This window comes from Cololabis saira, chromosome 22, assembly GCF_033807715.1.
Source record: "Cololabis saira isolate AMF1-May2022 chromosome 22, fColSai1.1, whole genome shotgun sequence".
NCBI classification, from domain to species: domain Eukaryota; kingdom Metazoa; phylum Chordata; class Actinopteri; order Beloniformes; family Belonidae; genus Cololabis; species Cololabis saira.
Genome location: NC_084608.1, coordinates 35,736,202 through 35,758,703, shown reverse-complemented (window position 1 = coordinate 35,758,703; position 22,502 = coordinate 35,736,202). Strand labels below are relative to the sequence as shown.

The 22,502-nt window shown below is 43.9% G+C and overlaps 2 protein-coding genes across 22 annotated transcripts in view; one reads left to right on the top strand and one right to left on the bottom strand.

Moving 5' to 3' along the window:
* Window positions 1-22,502, top strand: part of LOC133423113 (NACHT, LRR and PYD domains-containing protein 14-like) — a 485,953-nt gene that overhangs the window by 194,736 nt on the left and 268,715 nt on the right. The window lies entirely within an intron of this gene.
* LOC133423111 (NACHT, LRR and PYD domains-containing protein 14-like) overlaps window positions 1-22,502 on the bottom strand; it is a 285,843-nt gene that overhangs the window by 99,233 nt on the left and 164,108 nt on the right. For 14 of the 19 annotated variants that reach the window (XR_009770795.1, XM_061713239.1, XM_061713231.1 and 11 more), the window contains 5 exons: window positions 13,100-13,282; window positions 10,815-10,991; window positions 5,819-5,992; window positions 5,195-5,276; window positions 4,083-4,186 (listed from right to left, as the gene is read on the bottom strand). Coding sequence is in view for 18 of the 19 variants with exons in the window: in XM_061713239.1 (XP_061569223.1) it covers window positions 4,083-4,186; window positions 5,195-5,276; window positions 5,819-5,992; window positions 10,815-10,991; window positions 13,100-13,282 (720 nt within the window). In the remaining variant the exon portion in view is untranslated. Of the gene's footprint in view, window positions 1-657; window positions 1,352-3,531; window positions 3,709-4,082; window positions 4,260-5,194; window positions 5,277-5,818; window positions 5,993-10,814; window positions 10,992-13,099; window positions 13,283-22,502 lie in introns of those variants that run through there. The other 5 variants (XM_061713246.1, XM_061713247.1, XM_061713234.1 and 2 more) reach the window with 5 other exon arrangements.

Genomic DNA, 22,502 nt, shown 5'->3' with positions numbered 1-22,502 from the left:
AAACTTCCACATCTTTTTAGGGCTCTGCTTTCTGCAGAAGGTTGATGAGTGGGCGAGGGAAAGCTGCTTGAACGGGACCTGCTGCAGGACTTTTCCTTCCTCTCACAGGAACCTGTGGTGGAGAGTTTTAGAGGACCAGAGGAAGGCGGAGCGTTGCTCGCTGGGATCGCCTTCATTCTGATAAAAGGCTCACATCCTTCTCCCAGGTTGGAGTCTTCTTCTTCACGCTGTTGTGTCTCTTCACTGCTGCTTTCAGCAGATTTAGGAGCAGGGACAGAAGGAATGTTAGTCTGAGAGCAGGAAGGTGCGGTGGGAGCAGACCAGGGTGGTTTTTTTACAAGTATATTTATTGATTTCAAAGGGTCAGACAATAGTGAATTAAATGACTTTACATCAGTGGTTTTCAAATGTTTTCAGTCAGGCCCCCCTTGGGGAATTAGAAATATTTTAGAGCCCCCACCTAACGGTTCCCACCTAGATTGGTAGAATTAATTGTATATAATTGTACAAACATTACTCTACTAATAATAAGATACAAAACCCAACTATCATTTTATATTGTATTATTAATTGAACATGAACAAAAGTGCTTGTATTGGCAAATGATTCGGTGACACTGAAATAATTAGAATAATAAAATAAAAATAATAATAATGATAACAATAATAATATAACTTTATTTGTTTAGCACTTTTCAATACAAATACCAACCAACAATTATGATACTAACAATAATAAGTAGTAATTGAAACTAGGCCTTCTTCCCTGGGTATTAATTTTATGAACATATATTAATAGACATGAACTCCTATTTGTACTGCAGGTTGTAAATAATCACATTCCTATTCCACACTCTATCAGTGACTTGTGTGTGCTTGTTTCCCTTGCAGATCTTCTCAAACCAGCTGTTGTCTCTTGATATTCTCCAAATATCTGACTTTCCTCTCCTTTGTTTTGTAAAGATCTTCTTTGAGGTTTATTTTCCCCGTCATTGATCTCCACTTGTCGCTAGACTCCATCCCAATCCTGCATTGACCCGGCGGGACCCGATCCCAATGCAGCCGTCTGGTTTCCAGCTCCGCTCCGTCTTCCCGCGCCACCTGCAGTACCTCCACGCCCCACTAGGGGGGCACCCCCCCTGCAGTACCTCCACGCCCCACTAGGGGGGCACCCCCCCTGCAGTACCTCCACGGCCCACTAGGGGGGCACCCCCCCTGCAGTACCTCCACGCCCCACTAGGGGGGCATTACATCAATATGCACCCTCTTTTAGACGAGGGTTTTTGACGAGGGGAAAGGTGGAGGTTGGTGGAGCCACCTGCTTCACCGTCGTCTGTTTGGTTCATTTTAATCTGCAGATAAAAACAGATGAGACTGTTGTTTTATTTGACACTAAACTCATGACATCTGGAAATAATTTTAAACACCTGAAAAAAAAACACCTGAAATCACAACAAGACTGTAAAAGTATGAGAGTTTATGTAAACTGACATGTAAAACCATGGTGGCTCTAATGAATGTGAGCAGGTAAATAATGATGAGTGAGCAGAGGTGCGTGCAGCGTCCCAGCATGCACCTCTGCTCACACTGAACTGGCTGCTCTGTCTGATGCTGAAGCTGCTTCTGGGTCTGGTATCAAACCCGTCCTTCCTGATGAGGAACCTGGGTTTCTTCCTGAAGCTCATGTTCAATCCAGAGCCAACGCTTTAGCTGCCATGGTTGAGGATGCTGGAAACCAGCCTGGAGTTCAACACCTTCCTCCAGAGATCTGATCAAGAATGACTGAATCTCCTCCTGAACAACATCAGTCAGTACTTGGAACATTCAGTCAAGTCTCTCTGTCATTCTGGGAACTGTGGGCACCATTCAACCCCAGACGTCTGGATGAGAGAAGAACTAGCAGAGAACCCAGAACTGGACCAGGAAGACTGTTCTACTTTTCTGAATCTCTACGAGGCTGCTGGACCACAGAGATCTCAGCTGGTAATGAAACACTGATTGGTCCAGGACGGCTGATGGATGAAAGCCTGGATTCTTCTCAGTCACGGAGCTTTTGGACAGTTTGACGTGAAGGACATTTATTGGAGGAAGTCAGGTCCATTTAATGTTGATGTTCTCCCCTCAGTTCTGTCCCGGTTTGAAGTTCATGTCCCAGTTTTGGTGTTTAGGTTCCTGTTTTATTTTGAAACTCCGTGTCCTCGTGTTTCAGTTTTGTCTTGACTTCCCTTGTTCAGAGACTCACATGAAATGATAAGTTTACATATTTATGCTCATAAACAAGGAGAGTTCTGCAGAGTTCGTAACCTGGATGAACCAATACGACGACTATTCCATCAACTGAACCTCTTTATGATGAAATAACTGCACAAACATTTCATTTTTATGAACAATACAGTCCTGTTTGTATATTATTATATTATCACTGCAGTTATTAGATTTTAAAATACTTGATTTCTTCTACTAGACCAGCGGTCGGCAACCCAAAATGTTTTAGATCCATATTGGACCAAAAACACAAAAACTAATATGTCTGGAGCCGCAAAAAATGAAAAGTCTTGTATCAGAATTAGAATGAAGAAACACATGCTGCATGTTTCTATATTAGTTAGAACTGGGGGAGATTTATTTATTCATTATGCACTTCCAGAAAAAAGTGGAAATGTCGAGAAAAAAGTGGAAATGTCGAGAAAAAAGTCAAAATATTGAGAAAAAGTGGAAATGTTGAGAAAAAAGTGGAAATGTTGAGGAAAAAGTCAAAATGTCGAGAAAAAATTCAAAATGTCGAGAATAAAAGTCAAAATTTCGTGAAAAAGTCGAAATGTCAAGAAAAAAGTCCAAATTAAAAAGGAAAGGAAAAAGGGAGAAGAAAAGAGAAAAAAAGAAGAAAAAAAACAAAAAAAAAGGAAAAAAGAAGAAAAAAAAGGAAAAAATAAGAAAATAAGGAAAAAAAGGAAAAAAGAGAAAAAAAGGAAAAAAGAAGAAAAAAAAGGAAAAAAAAGAGAAAAAAAAAGAAAAGGTGAAACATTTTTGAAAAAGCTCCAGGAGCCACTAGGGCGGCGCTAAAGAGCCACATGCAGCTCTAGAGCCGCGGGTTGCCGACCCCTGTACTAGACCAATAATGTGTTAACTTATTATATTATTGGTTGAAAAACTTAATTCCATTCTTGTTTGTTCCTGTTTGTGTTCCGTGTGAAACGGCCACATGGACGAGGTTCTTGGTGGATTTTCCATTCTGGGTTCCTTCACAGTTCAGAGCTGCAGTGGAGCAGCTGTGTGTCTGAACATCCTGGAAGGCCGTCAGCTGGAATACTCCTTTATTTGTGGACACGTGAACACCAGCACAACACTGGTCTACAACACACATCTGGATCCTCTGATCCTGCAGCCTGTCATCATCCTCCTCTCACAGCTTTACTGGGGAAAGCAGCCGCTGAGAAGCTGCAGCTTCACTGGAAACACTGGATCTTTGATAGACACTGGTTTTAGTAGAAAACTGCTGGAAGCAGCAGGACCGACTCCAACCTCCACTGACCTGAGAGTCTGCAGCTGGTAGTGTGGACTCTGCAGCAGAGCAGACAGCTGCTCCACATCTGAATCCTGCAGGAGGATGTTGTTACTCAGGTCCAGATGTTTCAGGTGGGAGGGGTTGGACTTCAGAGCTGAGACCAGAGAAGAACAGCTGATCCCTGACAGACCGCAGAGCTCCAACCTGAACAAGGACACCAGAGAAGAAGAACCAGATCAGTCTGATGGTCAGTGTGGATCAGCAGGAGATCAGTCTGATGGTCAGTGTGGATCAGCAGGAGATCAGTCTGATGGTCAGTGTGGATCAGCAGGAGATCAGTCTGATGGTCAGTGTGGATCAGCAGGAGATCAGTCTGATGGTCAGTGTGGATCAGCAGGAGATCAGTCTGATGGTCAGTGTGGATCAGCAGGAGATCAGTCTGATGGTCAGTGTGGATCAGCAGGAGATCAGTCTGATGGTCAGTGTGGATCAGCAGGAGATCAGTCTGATCTGCAGGTTAGTGTCAACACAACTTTATCATCAGATTGATCTGAACACAAAACTAAAACATGTCTGACCTCAGAGTCTCCAGTCTGCAGTCTGGACTCTCCAGGAAACCACACAGATGTTTCACTCCTGAATCACGCAGGTTGTAGTTGCCACTCAGGTCCAGATGTTTCAGGTGGGAGGGGTTGGACTTCAGAGCTGAGACCAGAGAAGAACAGCTGATCCCTGACATCCCGCAGTACTCCAACCTGAACAAAGACACCAGAGAAGAAGAAACTTTAGGTTATTTCCAGAACCCGGTTCTCTGAGTAATATGAGTGAGACGTCTCACTATGGGACGTCCCGCTGCTTTAACCTCATTGGCTGGTGAGACGTGTCCGTCCCCCGCAGGACCAGCTACCTTAGATGTCCCGTGTGGACGACACCACGTCCGTCCTCACTCCCCGAGCAAGAAGAGTTTTCTGGTGAGACGTCTCTCACATCAGTCAGAGAACCGGAGTTCTGTCCCTGCAGCAGGTCCCTGTCCCTGCCCCCTTCTCCTTCTCTGTCCCTGTCCCTGTCCCCGTCCCTGCAGGTGCCTGTCCCTGTCTCTGTCCCTGCAGGTGCCTGTCCCTGTCTCTGTCCCTGCAGGTCCCTGTCTCTGTCCCTGCAGGTGCCTGTCCCTGTCCCTGCAGGTGCCTGTCCCTTTCTCTGTCCCTGCAGGTCTCTGTCTCTATCTCTGTCCCTGCGTCCGTAGTGTCCACCTTCCTGGACACGACGGACCCCGTGAGGGTCAGAGAGGACGGGACTCGCCAGGGACGCTGTGAGCAGGGAGGGGACATTGAGAGGACATTGAGGGGACATTGAGAGGACATTGAGAGGACATTGAGGGGACATTGAGAGGACATTGAGGGGACATTGAGGGGACATTGAGGCGACATTGAGAGGACATTGAGGGGACATTGAGGGGACATTGAGGGGACATTGAGGGGACATTGAGGGGACATTGAGGGGACATTGAGGCGACATTGAGGCGACATTGAGGGGACATTGAGGGGACATTGAGAGGACATTGAGGGGACATTGAGAGGACATTGAGGGGACATTGAGAGGACATTGAGGGGACATTGAGGGGACATTGAGGGGTCAGATGTTTCACTCCTGAATCCTGCAGCTTGTTCTGACTCAGGTCCAGATGTTTCAGATGTTTCAGGTGGGAGGGGTTGGACTTCAGAACTGAGACCAGAGAAGAACAGCTGATCTCTGACATCCTGCATTCCTCCAACCTGCATGAAGAATAAAAGATGTAGCTGAACCACCAGGGTGCAGGTTCCAACAGAACCAGTGAAAAAGATCTTCATCAATATTCATGACATCATGCTGCTGCTCCAATAAAGACGTAGTGACTTCAGCTCTGCAGCTCTGCAGCTCCACCAGTGGATCATCCATACAAACTCATGTTGTGTTGGAATATCTCAGTCGGTACAAACGTTAGAATCTCAGTGTTTGGATCAGATGAAACATGTTGGACAGATGAAGATGAAGATGTTTGTAGACGATGCTGCACGATCTCTGCACAAACAAACATTCTGCTGCACAGGTTCAGTTCATGTTGGGATGGAATGAAGACGTTTGTTGAGGGAACATGGTTCACCACTCTGTACTGCACACTTGTGCTCCACGGAGAGGAAAGCAGCCTGCAGACACTTCAGCTGGTTTCTAATGATGTCAGGAGCAGATGAGTCCAGAGACCAGGATGGTTCAGAGCAGCTCAGGTGTTTGTGGCTGCAGAACTCACAACTGTTACAACTTCAGTCAAAGAACAAACCTCAGAGTCTCCAGTCTGCAGTCTGGACCACCCAGGAAACCACACAGCTGCTTCACATCTGAATCCTGCAGCTTCTTCTCACTCAGGTCCAGATGTTCCAGATCAGACGGGTTGGACTCCAGAACTGAGACCAGATCATCACATCTGATCTCTGACAAACTGCAGCGCTCCCACCTGGAGAAAGAATAAAACACAGATAAACATCTAGATGAGTGTTTTCTCCTCCTCCGTTCAGGGGGGTGTGGTGGGCAACACTGGAGCTTCACAGTCACAAGGTTCCTGGTCCAAATCCTGGCCCGGTTCTTTCTGCCTGGCGTTTCCAGGATCTTCCCTCACGTTCACTCAGAAACTCCACAGTTCAGAAACACGTCTGTCAGGATTCTTGAAGCTTCCACATTAAACGCAGGACGGAGATACCGGGTCGTCTCTTTGATCAGATGATCATTCTTAACGACAGCCAACAAAGTACTACGTTTACTTACAGGAATGTGGTAACAAAGTATTCTAGAGTAGTGGTGAGTACTCTGATTACTATCAGGGATCATGGAGACTGTATGGACTTGGGAATGCAGGACTGGACTTTTACTGGTTCTGTTGCTGCCGTCAAATTCAACATTCATCAATGTTTTGGTATTTCTATCAGAATTATTATCATTATTTCATCATATTTCTGTTAATAATGGATGAAACACAAATGACAGACTCATCACAATCAGACAGAAGTGATTGTACGAGGAGAAGAGGTTCTGGAGAACTCCATACAGGACCTGCATCATCCCACTGATAGTAATAAGAGTATTAAACTATTCAACAATATTCCTGAAAGTAAACCAAGTACTTTGTTGTTGAAAACTACATTTGACTCTCTCAGCTGATTATACGTCTTACTTTTAGCTCGGCGGAGTCACAGATGTGACTTCTTTTACAGTGTTTGGAGCATGTTCATGAAGGAAAGCAGCAGTTTGGTCTTGTTGATTGTGAGATGTGATATCTGACATAACGATGCTGAACATCTTCTGCTCCAGGATCTGGTGTGGACTGTCTGAGGGAGCAGCAGCAGGAAGAGCTGCTGGTCCTTTCACTGGATCACAACTGGATCTACTTATTACAGATAACATGTATTTTCATGGAATAAAGGTTGGGATGATCAGAGTGGTGTTGATTGACAGACTAATGTTACTTCCTGTTGCTTCTTTCCTCCTGCTGCTCTCTGCAGCCTCTGCTGCTCCTCCCTCCTCAGACGCCACACGTGTTAAAGGCTGATGGGAAAACCTGCGTGGTGCTGGTTCTGGCGTGGAGACGAGTTTATCAACGAGCGTTTGTCTCCGTTCCTCCAGAACCAGGACAACAACGGCTGCAGGAAGCTTCTGAACGTCACTCATGAGTTCTGGACGGTGGGCGACGAGGGCCAAACGCACTGCAACGGCCTAACGCGTCTCAGTTAAGGAAAACGGCTTCAAGTACAGAAACGATTCAAACTCACAAACTCAAAACCAGGTACAAAAAGAGGAACGTGGTGCAAATGAAAAAACGTGCTGCAAAAAACAAAGACAAATGCAGCATCATCAAACGTAAAATATGATGTAAATAGAAACGATGCAAAGCACAAAACGATATAAAACAAGAAACCCTCTTCAAAAGAAAAACTCTTCATAACCGGTCACTACAACCGGAAGTGCTGTAACGTTAACTGGTGCTTTATGTCAATCTCTAATCATGATCTTATCCTATTAATATTATGTGCAGCCTTGTATCGTCTGGTGTAAAATATAATAAAGAAACGTGTCGTAATGTGCAGCGTTGTACAGTGATATAAACATCACATTAGCGTTCCCGCTGTATGTTTAAACCATGGATGTAAACACTGTGGTTCAGTCGGCTGTTCGGTCTCTGTTACGCCGAGAGCGCCCCCTGCAGGTTTGGAGCATTTCCGGTGATGAAGCATTTTGACCATTTGGCCCCCCTGCAGGGACACAACGACGCCTTGCAGATTGCTCAAGCCCCCCTTATGCTCATAGACATGCGGGTTCCAGTTCCTGGGGACCCCTGCCGGGACATTGTCACGCAAGGTCCGGCGTTCTGCATCCCTGCCGAGACTTCCAGCCCCCACAGAGACAAAGAACATATACGGACTTCCTGATCCCTCAGGGGTGGTCCTAAAGCTAAAAGTCCCACCTCTCTCACTGGGCTGGTATTCCTGAAACTTCTTGTATAAAAATCTGATTACAACGTCACTCGAGGTCAGCATTTCTACCAGACCTCTGGTCTGTGCAGACGTGCTCACCGCCGGCTCAATAAAACCTCATAAAAAAATCACAAAGCGGACTTCTGAACTGGTTTGATAATATTCTTCAACACCGGTTGTAGTGACCGGTTATGAAGCGTTTTTCTTTTGAAGATGGTTTCTTGTTTTATATCGTTTTGTGCTTTGCATCGTTTCTCTATTTGCAGCGTTTGATGATGCTGCATTTGTCTTTGTTTTTTGCAGCAGGTTTTCCTGAACTGAGACGCATTAGGCCGTTGCAGAGCGTTTGGTTCTTGTCGGCCAGCGTAGTTTTGGACCGGGGAGCTGCTGACTGAGAGAGCTGTTGGACGCTTCCATTGTCGACTCCAGCAACACTTTTACTCTACAATATGTTCACATGTGGGACGGTGCACGTGCAGTGAATGTGCAGCAGCAGAGCCGGGGGAGAACGTCTGCTGTAAAGAGATACGGCGGTACGGACAAACCCCGACCTCACAGCGACTACAGCGGTCCATGAAGAACCTTCTGGAGGGAGATGAAGAGTTTCCTGCCAGCTGATCCCCCTCATCATCCTCACCTCTTCCTCTTCTATTTAAAGCGTCTGCAGCTCTCACTCTCACCAGAGTGGGTTTGTGGTCTCCCTGCAGATACCGGTCTCCAGCAGTTCTCCTGGGACTGCTATGCTGGACCGGATCTGTGTCCTTGGACCTGTTTCAGGTCCAGCCCTGATCGCTACGTCTGTCTGAGCTTATCTGTCTGTCTTGGGTTCTGACCCTGGCCCGCTGTTCCTGGATCTGTCTTCTGCCTCACACTAACAGAACTACAGACCGTCCTGGTCTCTGGACCGGTGGCCCGTCCCTGCACGGTCCCCATCTCCCTCTCCTGGTCCCTCTGATTCCTATTTGGATCAATAATGATTTAGATGAGGGTTCCTTACTCCTGGTCAGCCGTCATTCCAGCCCAGTCCCTGAAACCTGAACAACATGTTAGTTTGTTAGCCGTCAGCAGAAACCCGTCTTCCTTCAGGACGTGTGTGGTCTGTGTCTTCAGGGGGGTCTGTCTCCGTCAGAGATGAGCTTTCAGAGAGGATTTAAACATGAATATGTAACTCACTTCTGTCTGGTTCTGTCAGGTTCTGTCTGGACCTGGAGCTGCTTCCTGACAGCAGGAACACACATGTGTGACGGTGAGGTGTGTGTGGTTCTAACACACATGTGTGACGGTGAGGTGTGTGTGGTTCTAACACACATGTGTGACGGTGAGGTGTGTGTGGTTCTAACACACATATGTGACGGTGAGGTGTGTGTGGTTCTAACACACATGTGTGACGGTGAGGTGTGTGTGGTTCTAACACACATGTGTGACGGTGAGGTGTGTGTGGGGTTCTAACAGAACACACATGTGTGACGGTGAGGTGTGTGTGGTTCTAACACACATGTGTGACGGTGAGGTGTGTGTGGTTCTAACAGAACACACATGTGTGACGGTGAGGTGTGTGTGGTTCTAACAGAACACACATGTGTGACGGTGAGGTGTGTGTGGTTCTAACACACATGTGTGACGGTGAGGTGTGTGTGGTTCTAACACACATGTGTGACGGTGAGGTGTGTGTGGTTCTAACACACATGTGTGACGGTGAGCTGTGTGTGGTTCTAACACACATGTGTGACGGTGAGGTGTGTGTGGTTCTAACACACATGTGTGACGGTGAGGTGTGTGTGGTTCTAACACACATGTGTGACGGTGAGGTGTGTGTGGTTCTAACACACATGTGTGACGGTGAGGTGTGTGTGGTTCTAACAGAACACACATGTGTGACGGTGAGGTGTGTGTGGTTCTAACACACATGTGTGACGGTGAGGTGTGTGTGGTTCTAACACACATGTGTGACGGTGAGGTGTGTGTGGTTCTAACAGAACACACATGTGTGACGGTGAGGTGTGTGTGGTTCTAACAGAACACACATGTGTGACGGTGAGGTGTGTGTGGTTCTAACAGAACACACATGTGTGACGGTGAGGTGTGTGTGGTTCTAACACACATGTGTGACGGTGAGGTGTGTGTGGTTCTAACAGAACACACATGTGTGACGGTGAGGTGTGTGTGGTTCTAACAGAACACACATGTGTGACGGTGAGGTGTGTGTGGTTCTAACACACATGTGTGACGGTGAGGTGTGTGTGGTTCTAACACACATGTGTGACGGTGAGGTGTGTGTGGTTCTAACAGAACACACATGTGTGACGGTGAGGTGTGTGTGGTTCTAACACACATGTGTGACGGTGAGGTGTGTGTGGTTCTAACAGAACACACATGTGTGACGGTGAGGTGTGTGTGGTTCTAACAGAACACACATGTGTGACGGTGAGGTGTGTGTGGTTCTAACAGAACACACATGTGTGACGGTGAGGTGTGTGTGGTTCTAACACACATGTGTGACGGTGAGGTGTGTGTGGTTCTAACACACATGTGTGACGGTGAGGTGTGTGTGGTTCTAACACACATGTGTGACGGTGAGGTGTGTGTGGTTCTAACAGAACACACATGTGTGACGGTGAGGTGTGTGTGGTTCTAACAGAACACACATGGATCACAGCAGGTTTCACATGAAATGTGAGTGAATGATGAAGAAGCAGCAGGAGGTTCAGACGATCAACACCTGAAACTTCTTCACCTGGACTGACGGAGTCTTCCCTGTTTGAGGAAACCAAAACCTCCAAGAAAACTCCAAAAGCTCCAGTCAGAACCGACCTGAGAGTCTGCAGCTGGTAGTGTGGACTCTGCAGCAGACCAGACAGCTGCTCCACATCTGCAGCCTGCAGCTTGTAGTTGAATCTCAGGTCCAGATGTTTCAGGTGGGAGGGGTTGGACTTCAGAACTGAGACCAGAGAAGAACAGCTGATCCCTGACAGACCGCAGCACTGCAAGCTGCACAAAGACACCAGAGAAGAAGAAACCAGATCAGTCTGATGGTCAGTGTGGATCAGCAGGAGATCAGTCTGATGGTCAGTGTGGATCAGCAGGAGATCAGTCAGATGGTCAGTGTGGATCAGCAGGAGATCAGTCTGATGGTCAGTGTGGATCAGCAGGAGATCAGTCTGATGGTCAGTGTGGATCAGCAGGAGATCAGCCTGATCTGCAGGTTAGTGTCAACTAGGCTCGCCACCCGTCCCTGGAAATACAAGCTGTGTCCCAATTCAGGGGCTGCGTCCTTCGAAGGCTGGATTTGAAGGCTGATTACGTCACACCATTTGGAAGGCTCCTTCAAATGCAGCCCACAAATGCAGCCTTCTTTTCCCGCTGTTTCAAGGATCCATCGGTTGTATCCTCCGCGGCCCACCATATCCCAAGATTCATTGCGCACAGTCAGAAAAATATTTATTTCCAGAAAAATATTTTCAGATTCAAATTTTTTCAGAAAAATATATTATTTCCGCCGGCGCCGGCGGGCACGCCTCTCTTCCTCCTCCAACAAAATGAAAAACAAAAAAAAAACAAAAACAAAACTTCTGGCTCCATTTCTTTTTTCTTTGGTTCTTTCTTTCTTTTCTATCGTGTTTTCTTTCTTTCTTTCTTTCTTTCTTTTCTATCATGTTTTCTTTCTTTCTTTCTTTCTTTCTTTCTTTCTTTCTTTCTTTCTTTCTTTCTTTCTTTCTTTCTTTCTTTCTTTCTTTCTTTCTTTCTTTCTTTTCTATCATGTTTTCTGTCTATCTTTCTTTCTTTCTACTTTGTTTAGTGATGTAGGACAAGGGCGGGAACAGCTGGTGACGCAACCAGGAAATCCCCTACAGGCTAGACCGTCTCATTTCACCAGCGTCCGTCCAGCCTTCCGTACGGCCTTCACGGTCTTCGAAGGCGTGGCCTACAAAGACCGCGTCCTCAGAAGGACCAGAACCTGAATTGGGACACAGCTACAGAATTGTTACGGAATTTGGAATTAAAAGTTGCGTTCCGTATTGAACCAATACGGATCGCAGTTGTTTCTGTATTTCACAATTGTCCCATGATGCATGATGTGGTAGGATACGGGACATTTATTATGCTCTTATTTATTGGTCATAATATACAGGTGAAGGTCGGAAAATTAGAATATTTTGCTAAACTTAATTTGTTTCAGTAAATTCAACTAAAGGTGAAACAAATATATTATTTCCCACTACATGCAAAGTGAGATATTTCAAGCCTTTATTTGTTATAATTTTGATGACTATGGCTCACAGTTTATGAAAACCTCAGAATCTAAAAAAAATTGGAATATTTTATTAAATCAATTAAGAATTAAATCATCAAAATTATAACAAATAAAGGCTTAAAATATGGTGCTTTGCTGAGTGGAGCTCATGAAGAGTGAGCAGACTGTTCGGAGTTCCACAGTTCTGAAACACAAGGAGCTGCTCAGCTGCAAGAAGTAACAAGAATCCTGGAAGAAGAAGTGAGAGTGAACTGTTTAAACTTGGCCTGAATAAAAAAGGACATAAAAGGAGTTGAAGGAAGCTATGCACTTTATTTATTTTTTTCATGTTTATTGGTTTTATTTAGTTTTCTAAGCAAAGGATTCTAAGCCAGGCTTTGTTTTAGCTGTTACAGCACTTTATTTATATAATAGACTAGCATGTTCTATAAGTGTGTTCAATTTAATTGTTTTCCCTCTTGAAAGTGTTTATACATGTTACATTTACAGAATATTCTAGTGTTGTATTGTCATTCAATTTAGGTTTAACTGTTTAACTGCCCAATGCAGGCAGACTTTGTTTCATTTACTATGACAATGCTCAGGTTCAGACTGTCTGTACAGTCATGAAAGTTCAATGCTATTAAAGCACTTTAAACTTTAAATCATCAAAGCATTTTGTTTTTTCAAATAAAATATATACATTTCTATGTATTTTAGACGTTTTGGGGATGCTCCTTTTTTGGGCGCTCACGCGGCTGAAATCAGGACTTCCCTTATTTCTATTTCTGAAAGGTGGCAACCCTAGTGTCAACACAACTTTCACATCAGATTGATCTGAACACAAAACTACAACATGTCTGACCTCAGAGTCTCCAGTCTGCAGTCTGGACTCTCCAGGAAACCACACAGATGTTTCACTCCTGAATCCTGCAGCTGGTTCCAGCTCAGGTCCAGATGTTTCAGATGTTTCAGGTGGGAGGGGTTGGACTTCGGAGCTGAGACCAGAGAAGAACAGCTGATCTCTGACAACACGCAGCCCTCCAACCTGAATGAAGAAGAAACAGCTGATGACTTCTGTAACCGTGTTGAAATAAATGTTTCAGAAAACATATTTGTCTAAATAAGTTCATAGTTAAACAGCTCTGAAGTTGTAATGTTAAGAAGTCATTGACCAGCAATAATGTGTTGGTATTGTTCACTAAGTGATGTTATTCAGGTTAATGTCACTGAAAATGCTGAAATGCTGAAACAAAAAGTGTGTGAAATGGAAATGAAGTGGTTCTCTTGTAAGTCTGTAGACTCTTATGGTGCATGGAAAAGTGTAGTCTATAAAAAAGCCCTTCACACAGCTAGAACAGCTCATTACTCATGGTGGATAGAGGATAATAAAAATAACCCACGTTTCTGTTCAGCGCTGTAGCCAGGCTGACAAAGAGACAACTGTGTTGAGCCGAGTTTCCTGCAGCTCTCAGTAGTGACGACTTTATGAGCTTCTTTAGCAGAAAAATATCAGGATCAGAGTAGAAATCAACCAGGACCACCCGGTAGCTGCTGTGGGCGTTTCTTCAGCTTTAGTAGTTAGTTAAGGCTGAATTATGCTTCTGCGTCACACCAACGCAGAGCACACGACGCAGCCGTGACGCCGTCGTGAATCCTTCAGACTTCTCCGTCTCTCCATTTGGTCGCGGTGCAGTTCCCCTCGCGGCCGCTAGTTAGCGATCTTTTTCTGAATGGTTTATCCGACTTTTTCCGGTCACAGTAAATCAAAGAAATAAGGACAACTATTGTGCAAAAAACAAAAACAAAAAAATCACACATAAACGAAGAAAAGAGCCCTGGAAGTTCACTACTGATTCAAACCGGAAACCGGAAATGCTTTGCTTTCAAACGAACCAATCACAGCCCTCTCGGTCTGCGTGTGGTCTGCGTCTCCTCGACGCGTAGTTACAATTTTCGGGAGGTGACGTCACTGACGGCGCATGTGACGGCGTGTCCTCTGCGTCGATCCAAACCACACGCCGTAGACACGGCGCCATTTTGACGCAGAAGCATAATTCAGCCTTTAGTGTTAGTAAACTACTAGTTAGTGTTAGTAAACTACTAGTTAGTGTCAGTAAACTACTAGTTAGTGTCAGTAAACTACTAGTTAGTGTTAGTAAACTACTAGTTAGTGTTAGTAAACCTCTAGTTAGTGTTAGTAAACTACTAGTTAGTGTCAGTAAACTACTAGTTAGTGTTAGTAAACTAATAGTTAGTGTTAGTAAACCTCTAGTTAGTGTTAGTAAACCTCTAGTTAGTGTTAGTAAACTACTAGTGTTAGTAAACCTCTAGTTAGTGTTAGTAAACTACTAGTTAGTGTTAGTAAACCTCTAGTTAGTGTTAGTAAACTACTAGTTAGTGTTAGTAAACCTCTAGTTAGTGTTAGTAAACTACTAGTTAGTATTTAGTAAACCTCTAGTTAGTGTTTAGTAAACCTCTAGTTAGTGTTTAGTAAACCTCTAGTTAGTGTTAGTAAACCTCTAGTTAGTGTTAGTTAACCTCTAGTTAGTGTTTAGTAAACCTCTAGTTAGTGTTTTTTTTTTTTTTAGATTTTTTTGAGCTCTAGTGGCCCTTTATTGGAGATGCAGACTGGAAAGGGGTAGAGAGAGAGAACGGGGAAGACACGCAGCAAAGGTGCGCGGGCTGGATTCGAACCCGCGACCGCTGCAGGAGGAGGACTGTAGCCTCAGTATATGAGCCGCCGCTTAACCCACTGCGCCACCGAGCGGCCCACCTCTAGTTAGTGTTTAGTAAACTTCTAGTTAGTGTTAGTTGTGATGCCCCTATATAGATTACTCCTAATATGGAGCATCATGCAAGCTAACATTCCAGGTAGTCCTGAAACTGGAGAACCTGCTCATTGAGGGTTGATTGCCTGCTTGTGCTCAATGGATGACACCTGGGCCCGGTGTCTCCACCCCTGAGTATATAAGCAGCCTGCACCTCAGTCTAAAGATCTCTAGGAGAGAACACCTTCCCTCAGCTCTCCATGTCTTTGTTTGTGTTCTAGTTCTTCTGTATTCTTTCCATCCACACACCCTGCACTACACTATGTTTCACTCAGCCATCACTCACACACACTACTGACTTACTGACTCCACACTCCATAGGATCCTTATGGCTTTTTCTGTTGGTTATGGTACCTCAGTTGTTTGTTTTTCGGTAAGCTTAATAAATATTATTTGTTTCACTTCTGTCTCTTGTCCCCTATTTTGCCATGACTTAGAGCCGGTCATGACAAATGGGGGCTCGTCCAAGATGTGAGTATTGTTAAAGCTAAGTTGAGTTGAAGTTAAAGTTAATTGTTTGGCACACGTGGCTTGTGAATAGCCAATTTGAAAGTAATTGGGGTGTTTCCCCTGTGACCTCTAGTTAGGCCAATCAGATGCGTGGGTTTGGTGGGCCTGGCTCTGGATTCCCTTTTTTGGGTTAATGCGGTTCAAGCTCCAAAACTTTTCAAGACGTGCGTGTTTTTGATTTGTTTGGCTTCCTTTTGTTTTCCGTACCTATTTTTGTTTGAACATGGAGTTGGATGCATGTGGAGGGTAGGTTCTTTTTCACATATTTGTTTAAGTGATTTATTGGAGTTGTTAAGCCTTTGTCCCCAGCAGGCTTAAGTTTTGCAGTGTTTCCCCAAGTGGTTTCATTGCATTTTTTGTTTTTCATAGTGTGTTCCACAAAAGCTGGGCACGTGGATACCACTGGGATACCTGGCTGGCAGGGAGACTCGGGAGGGCCACAAGAAGAGAAGGTTGAGTTAGATAAGTTTGTTGTAGGCAGTTAGGGGGGACACTCCCAAATTAATAGATCACTTTACTTTTGTGTCACTTTGGGCTTTATTCCCATTTGCATCCAAACGAGTAAAAAATGGCTCAAGTCAAGGATTTTATTGAGAATCCATCAGTGCATTTTTTAGATTGTTGTTCAAAGGACCAACTTTTTGAGATTGCAGAACATTACAAAATAGATGTTGGGGATAAGAGACGGAGAACTGAGACTATAAAAACAATACTGATTGCGAATTTGGAAGACATTGAGGTATTATCTGGTAAAGAAGATGAAGAGCAGCTGCCGTTGCCAATCCAAAAACCAAATCTTTCATTTGAACAGCAAAAAGAATTGATGTTAATTCAGTTAGAAATGGATAGGAACAAGCAACAAATTGAACTGGCAAAGATCAACTTGCAGAGGGAGAAGTTAGAGCTGGTAAAAGAAGGTAAGATTGACCAGAGACTTTTGGAAGGTGAAGGAGATGTGGCTTCAGGTAAGAAGAGTTTTGATTTGGTGGGCAGTTTGAGATTAATGCCCAAATTTAATGAGAAAGACCCCGAAACCTTTTTCTCATTGTTTGAACGACTAGCAGAGTCTAGAGGCTGGCCTGATGCGGATCGGACTGTAATGCTGCAGTGTGTTCTGACTGGGAAGGCACAAGAAGCGTATTCAGCTTTGTCTGTAACTGACAGTGTAAGCTATGCTAAGGTTAAATCTGCTGTTCTTAAAGTGTATGAAATGGTGCCTGAGGGTTACCGTCAGCGTTTTAGGAATATGAGAAAAGATGATAAACAGTCATATCTTGAGTTTTCACGAGAACTGGTTAACAACTTTAATCGCTGGTGTATCGCTTCAGGTGGAAATACTTTTGAAGGCTTGTGCCACTTAATGTTGCTAGAACAGTTCAAAAACGCCATTCCAGGTCGTATAGCAACGTATCTCACTGAACAGCAGGTGAAAACTGTAGCAGAGGCAGCCGCGTTGGCTGACCAGTATGTTTTGACACACCGTGATTGGGTACCGCGGGGTATCCAACATAAGCATGTGTACCGGGAGAACACTGCACCCAGCCATCATTCCAACACACCAGGTCATGATAGCAGTGCACCTTTCACCCCGTTGGTTAAAATGGAGGAGGAGAAATGTCGGGCTTACATTGGCAAAAAGGGCCATATTAAGGCAGACTGTTACTCACTCAAAAGGAAGAACATGCATGTGAAGTCGGCAGCGTTTGTGGCGCCTGTTGTGGCAGATGTCAGGTTGGTAGGTTCTCTACATGAGAGCGAGAGGAGTTTCGGCGGTGTAGATGAGGCGTATCAACCATTTGTTGAGAGGGGCTTTGTCTCTCTGGTCGGGTCCAAAGAAAAGGTGCCCGTGACAATTCTGCGAGACACAGCGGCGCTGGGCACATATGTCCTTGAGTCTGTTCTTCCATTCTCGAGTAAGTCGGCGACCGGAGATGCCATGTTGAGCCGTGGTATGGGTATGTCCATAATCTCTTCTCCTACACACAGAATTGAAATTGACTCTGGACTTGTCCATGGTGAGGTGGAGGTGGCATTGCGCAGGGCGTTCCCGATGGCTGGTGTCGATGTTCTCCTGGGAAACATGCATGCGGGTGGTCGGGTGTGGTCAAAAGTGCTGCCGTCACCATTAGTAAGTCCTGATCCTATTGTGAACAGTGAGCCAGATGAGAATGAGCGAGACTTTCCGCAGGTATTTGCGGCAGCAGCAGTGACACGTGCCAGGTCTCGTGAAATTGGAGATGAAAAGAATGAAAATCTTGAAAGTGTTTTTTCTTTGTCTGACGTGCCTATTTCTGTGTCCCAGGCAGAACTTATTGCAGAGCAGCAGGTTGATCCGTCCATCAGAGGTCTCTTTGAGGGAGTTCTGACAGGTAGTGAGGTACAGGATAGCGCAAATGGGTATTTTTTGGATAATGGTTTGCTCGTGAGGAAGTGGGTGCCTTGTGGGGAACTTGGGGCAGGGGAACCAGTTTTCCAGGTGGTAATTCCAGCTAAATACAGAGATTCAGTTCTGAAACTCTCTCATGACCAGTCGGGGCATTTGGGGGTTAAGAAAACTTACCACCACATTTTGCAGTATTTCTTTTGGCCTAGGTTAAAGAAAGATGTTGCTGCATACATTAAAACATGTCAAATGACTGGTAAGCCAAATCAGGTCATTAAGCCTGCTCCATTACACCCCATACCTGCTATAGGACAACCATTTGAGCACATCATAATAGATTGTGTTGGTCCTCTTCCTCCTTCTAGGTCAGGTGCCAAGTACCTATTAACTGTTATGTGCCAGGCGACCAGATATCCAGCTGCTTATCCTCTACGTTCAATAACTACTAGGGCTGTGATTAAGGCACTCTCCCAGTTCATCTCCATATTTGGAATTCCACGGGTTCTCCAGAGTGACCTTGGTTCCAACTTCTCCTCCCATCAGTTTGCTCAGGTTCTGAAGCAACTACAGGTGAAACACTCTCAATCCTCAGCGTACCATGCTGAAAGTCAGGGGGCGTTAGAGCGCTTCCACCAGACCCTGAAATCATTGTTAAGGGCATGTTGTACAGAGTTGGGCAAAGACTGGGAGGAGGGCTTGCCCTGGTTACTGCTGGCTGCTCGTGAGGTGGTGCAAGAAAGTACTGGATTTAGTCCTAATCAGTTAGTTTTTGGCCATTTAGTTCGTGGTCCACTTGCACAGCTTCACGACAACTTTACACCCCCTGACCCACCTAAAAATCTAATTGACTATGTCAATGGGTTCAGGCAGCGCTTGTATGTAGCTGGCTCTTTGGCAAGAGAAAATCTTGCTAAATGTGAATTTGCTCGTGCTACGGTCACGTACCTTGGTCGTGTGGTCGGCCAGGGGGAGGTCCGTCCTGTGCACGCAAAAGTCGTTGCTATTGAGAATTATCCAGCTCCCACTACGAAAAAGGAACTCATGAGGTTCCTGGGGATGATTGGGTATTATAGAAGTTTCTGTAAAAAATTCTCATCTGTTGTCTCTCCTCTAACTGATCTTCTTAAGGACAATGTGAAGTTTGTCTGTTCCTCCCGGTGTCAGCATGCGTTTCAAAATGCCAAAATCTTGTTGTGCTCTGCCCCAGTATTGGCAGCTCCTCGCATGGATCAACAATTCAAGTTGCAGGTCGATGCGAGTCATGTTGGGGCAGGTGCAGTATTGTTGCAGGCTGACAGTGGGGGGATGGACAGGCCAGTCAGTTTCTTTTCTAAAAAGTTTAATAAGCATCAGCTTAATTACTCTGTCATTGAGAAAGAGGCTTTGGCACTGGTGTGGGCTTTGGTGCATTTCAGTGTGTATGTGGGGTCTGGCGTGCCTGTAATAGTTGACACAGATCACAATCCACTCACGTTCCTTAGTTCACTAAAATGTCCTAACCAAAGACTCATTAGGTGGTCTTTGCTGTTGCAGTCTTTTTCACTGGACATTAGGCACATAAAAGGGAAAGAATGTGGTGGCGGATGCATTGTCTCGTGCTCCGGTTTAAATGTGTTCCTAATACTTTGTCCTTTGTTTTTTTTTAGATCCTGGCATTGTGGTCCCTGGTCTGTCCTGCTCCTTACAGCCCATATTGCTAGCTGAAACACCTGGATCCAGCTGTTGAGGGGGGAGGATAGCCCAGGGGGTGCAAGCCAGGCTTCTAAAGGGGTTGTTTAACACCAGTGTTTGAAATCTAAAATTTTGCTATGGGGAAATTTGTAATTTTAAAGTTAATGTTAAAATTGTTAAATATAAATGTACTTTCTTGAGTTTTGGATTTTGGGTTAATGGTCTTCTAATTTAAATTTATTCTAAATTGGGGAGCCGTGGATCCTCCTAAAGGGACCACGACCTTAGGGGGGGGGGGGGGGGTGTGATGCCCCTATATAGATTACTCCTAATATGGAGCATCATGCAAGCTAACATTCCAGGTAGTCCTGAAACTGGAGAACCTGCTCATTGAGGGTTGATTGCCTGCTTGTGCTCAATGGATGACACCTGGGCCCGGTGTCTCCACCCCTGAGTATATAAGCAGCCTGCACCTCAGTCTCAAGAGATCTCTAGGAGAGAACACCTTCCCTCAGCTCTCCATGTCTTTGTTTGTGTTCTAGTTCTTCTGTATTCTTTCCATCCACACACCCTGCACTACACTATGTTTCACTCAGCCATCACTCACACACACTACTGACTTACTGACTCCACACTCCATAGGATCCTTATGGCTTTTTCTGTTGGTTATGGTACCTCAGTTGTTTGTTTTTCTGTTAGCTTAATAAATATTATTTGTTTCACTTCTGTCTCTTGTCCCCTATTTTGCCATGACTTAGAGCCGGTCATGACATAGTAAACCTCTAGTTAGTGTTAGTTAACCTCTAGTTAGTGTTAGTAAACCTCTAGTTAGTGTTAGTTCACCTCTAGTTAGTGTTAGTAAACCTCTAGTTAGTGTTACTAAACCTCTAGTTAGTATTTAGTAAACCTCTAGTTAGTGTTAGTTAACCTCTAGTTAGTGTTTAGATAACTCTAGTTAGTTAGTGTTACTAAACCTCTAGTTAGTGTTAGTTAACCTCTAGTTAGTGTTTAGATAACTCTAGTTAGTTAGTGTTACTAAACCTCTAGTTAGTGTTAGTTAACCTCTAGTTAGTGTTTAGATAACTCTAGTTAGTTAGTGTTACTAAACCTCTAGTTAGTGTTAGTTAACCTCTAGTTAGTGTTTAGATAACTCTAGTTAGTTAGTGTTACTAAACCTCTAGTTAGTGTTAGTTAACCTCTAGTTAGTGTTTAGATAACTCTAGTTAGTTAGTGTTACTAAACCTCTAGTTAGTATTTAGTAAACCTCTAGTTAGTGTTAGTTAACCTCTAGTTAGTGTTACTAAACCTGTAGTTAGTATTTAGTAAACCTCTAGTTAGTGTTAGTTAACCTCTAGTTAGTGTTTAGTAAACCTCTAGTTAGTGTTAGTAAACTACTAGTTAGTGTTAGTAAACTACTAGTTAGTGTTTAGTAAACCTCTAGTTAGTGTTGGTAAACTACTAGTTAGTGTTAGTAAACTACTAGTTAGTGTTAGTTCACCTCTAGTTAGTGTTTAGTAAACCTCTAGTTAGTGCTAGTAAACCTCTAGTTAGTGTTGGTAAACCTCTAGTTAGTGTTGGTAAACTACTAGTTAGTTTTTAGTAAACCTCTAGTTAGTGTTAGTAAACCTCTAGTTAGTGTTAGTAAACCTCTAGTTAGTGTTAGTAAACCTCTGGTTAGTGTTTAGTAAACCTCTAGTTAGTGTTAGTAAACCTCTAGTTAGTGTTTAGTAAACCTCTAGTTAGGGCTGGTAAACCTCTAGTTAGTGTTGGTAAACTACTAGTTAGTGTTTAGTAAACCTCTAGTTAGTGTTTAGTAAACCTCTAGTTAGTGCTAGTAAACCTCTAGTTAGTGTTGGTAAACTACTAGTTAGTGTTTAGTAAACCTCTAGTTAGTGTTGGTAAACTACTAGTTAGTGTTAGTAAACCTCTGGTTAGTGTTTAGTAAACCTCTAGTTAGTGTTTAGTAAACCTCTAGTTAGTGTTGGTAAACTACTAGTTAGTGTTAGTTCACCTCTAGTTAGTGTTTAGTAAACCTCTAGTTAGTGCTAGTAAACCTCTAGTTAGTGTTGGTAAACCTCTAGTTAGTGTTTAGTAAACCTCTAGTTAGTGTTAGTAAACCTCTAGTTAGTGTTTAATAAACCTCTAGTTAGTGTTAGTAAACCTCTAGTTAGTGTTTAGTAAACATCTAGTTAGTGTTTAGTAAACCTCTAGTTAGTGTTAGTAAACTACTAGTTAGTGTTAGTAAACTACTAGTTAGTGTTTAGTAAACCTCTAGTTAGTGTTAATAAACCTCTAGTTAGTGTTTAATAAACCTCTAGTTAGTGTTAGTAAACCTCTAGTTAGTGTTAGTAAACCTCTAGTTAGTGTTTAGTAAACCTCTAGTTAGTGTTGGTAAACTACTAGTTAGTGTTGGTAAACTACTAGTTAGTGTTTAGTAAACCTCTAGTTAGTGTTTAGTAAACCTCTAGTTAGTGCTAGTAAACCTCTAGTTAGTGTTTAGTAAACCTCTAGTTAGTGTTTAGTAAACCTCTAGTTAGTGTCAGTAAACTACTAGTTAGTGTTAGTAAACCTCTAGTTAGTGTTAGTAAACCTCTAGTTAGTGTCAGTAAACCTCTAGTTAGTGTTTAGTAAACCTCTAGTTAGTGTTAGTAAACTACTAGTTAGTGTTAGTAAACTTCTAGTTAATGTTAGTAAACCTCTAGTTAGTGTTAGTAAACTTCTAGTAAGTTAGTATTTAGTAAACCTCTAGTTAGTGTTAGTAAACTACTAGTTAGTGTTGGTAAACTACTAGTTAGTGTTTAGTAAACCTCTAGTTAGTGTTAGTAAAGTCTCTAGTTAGTGTTAGTAAACCTCTAGTTAGTGTTTAGTAAACA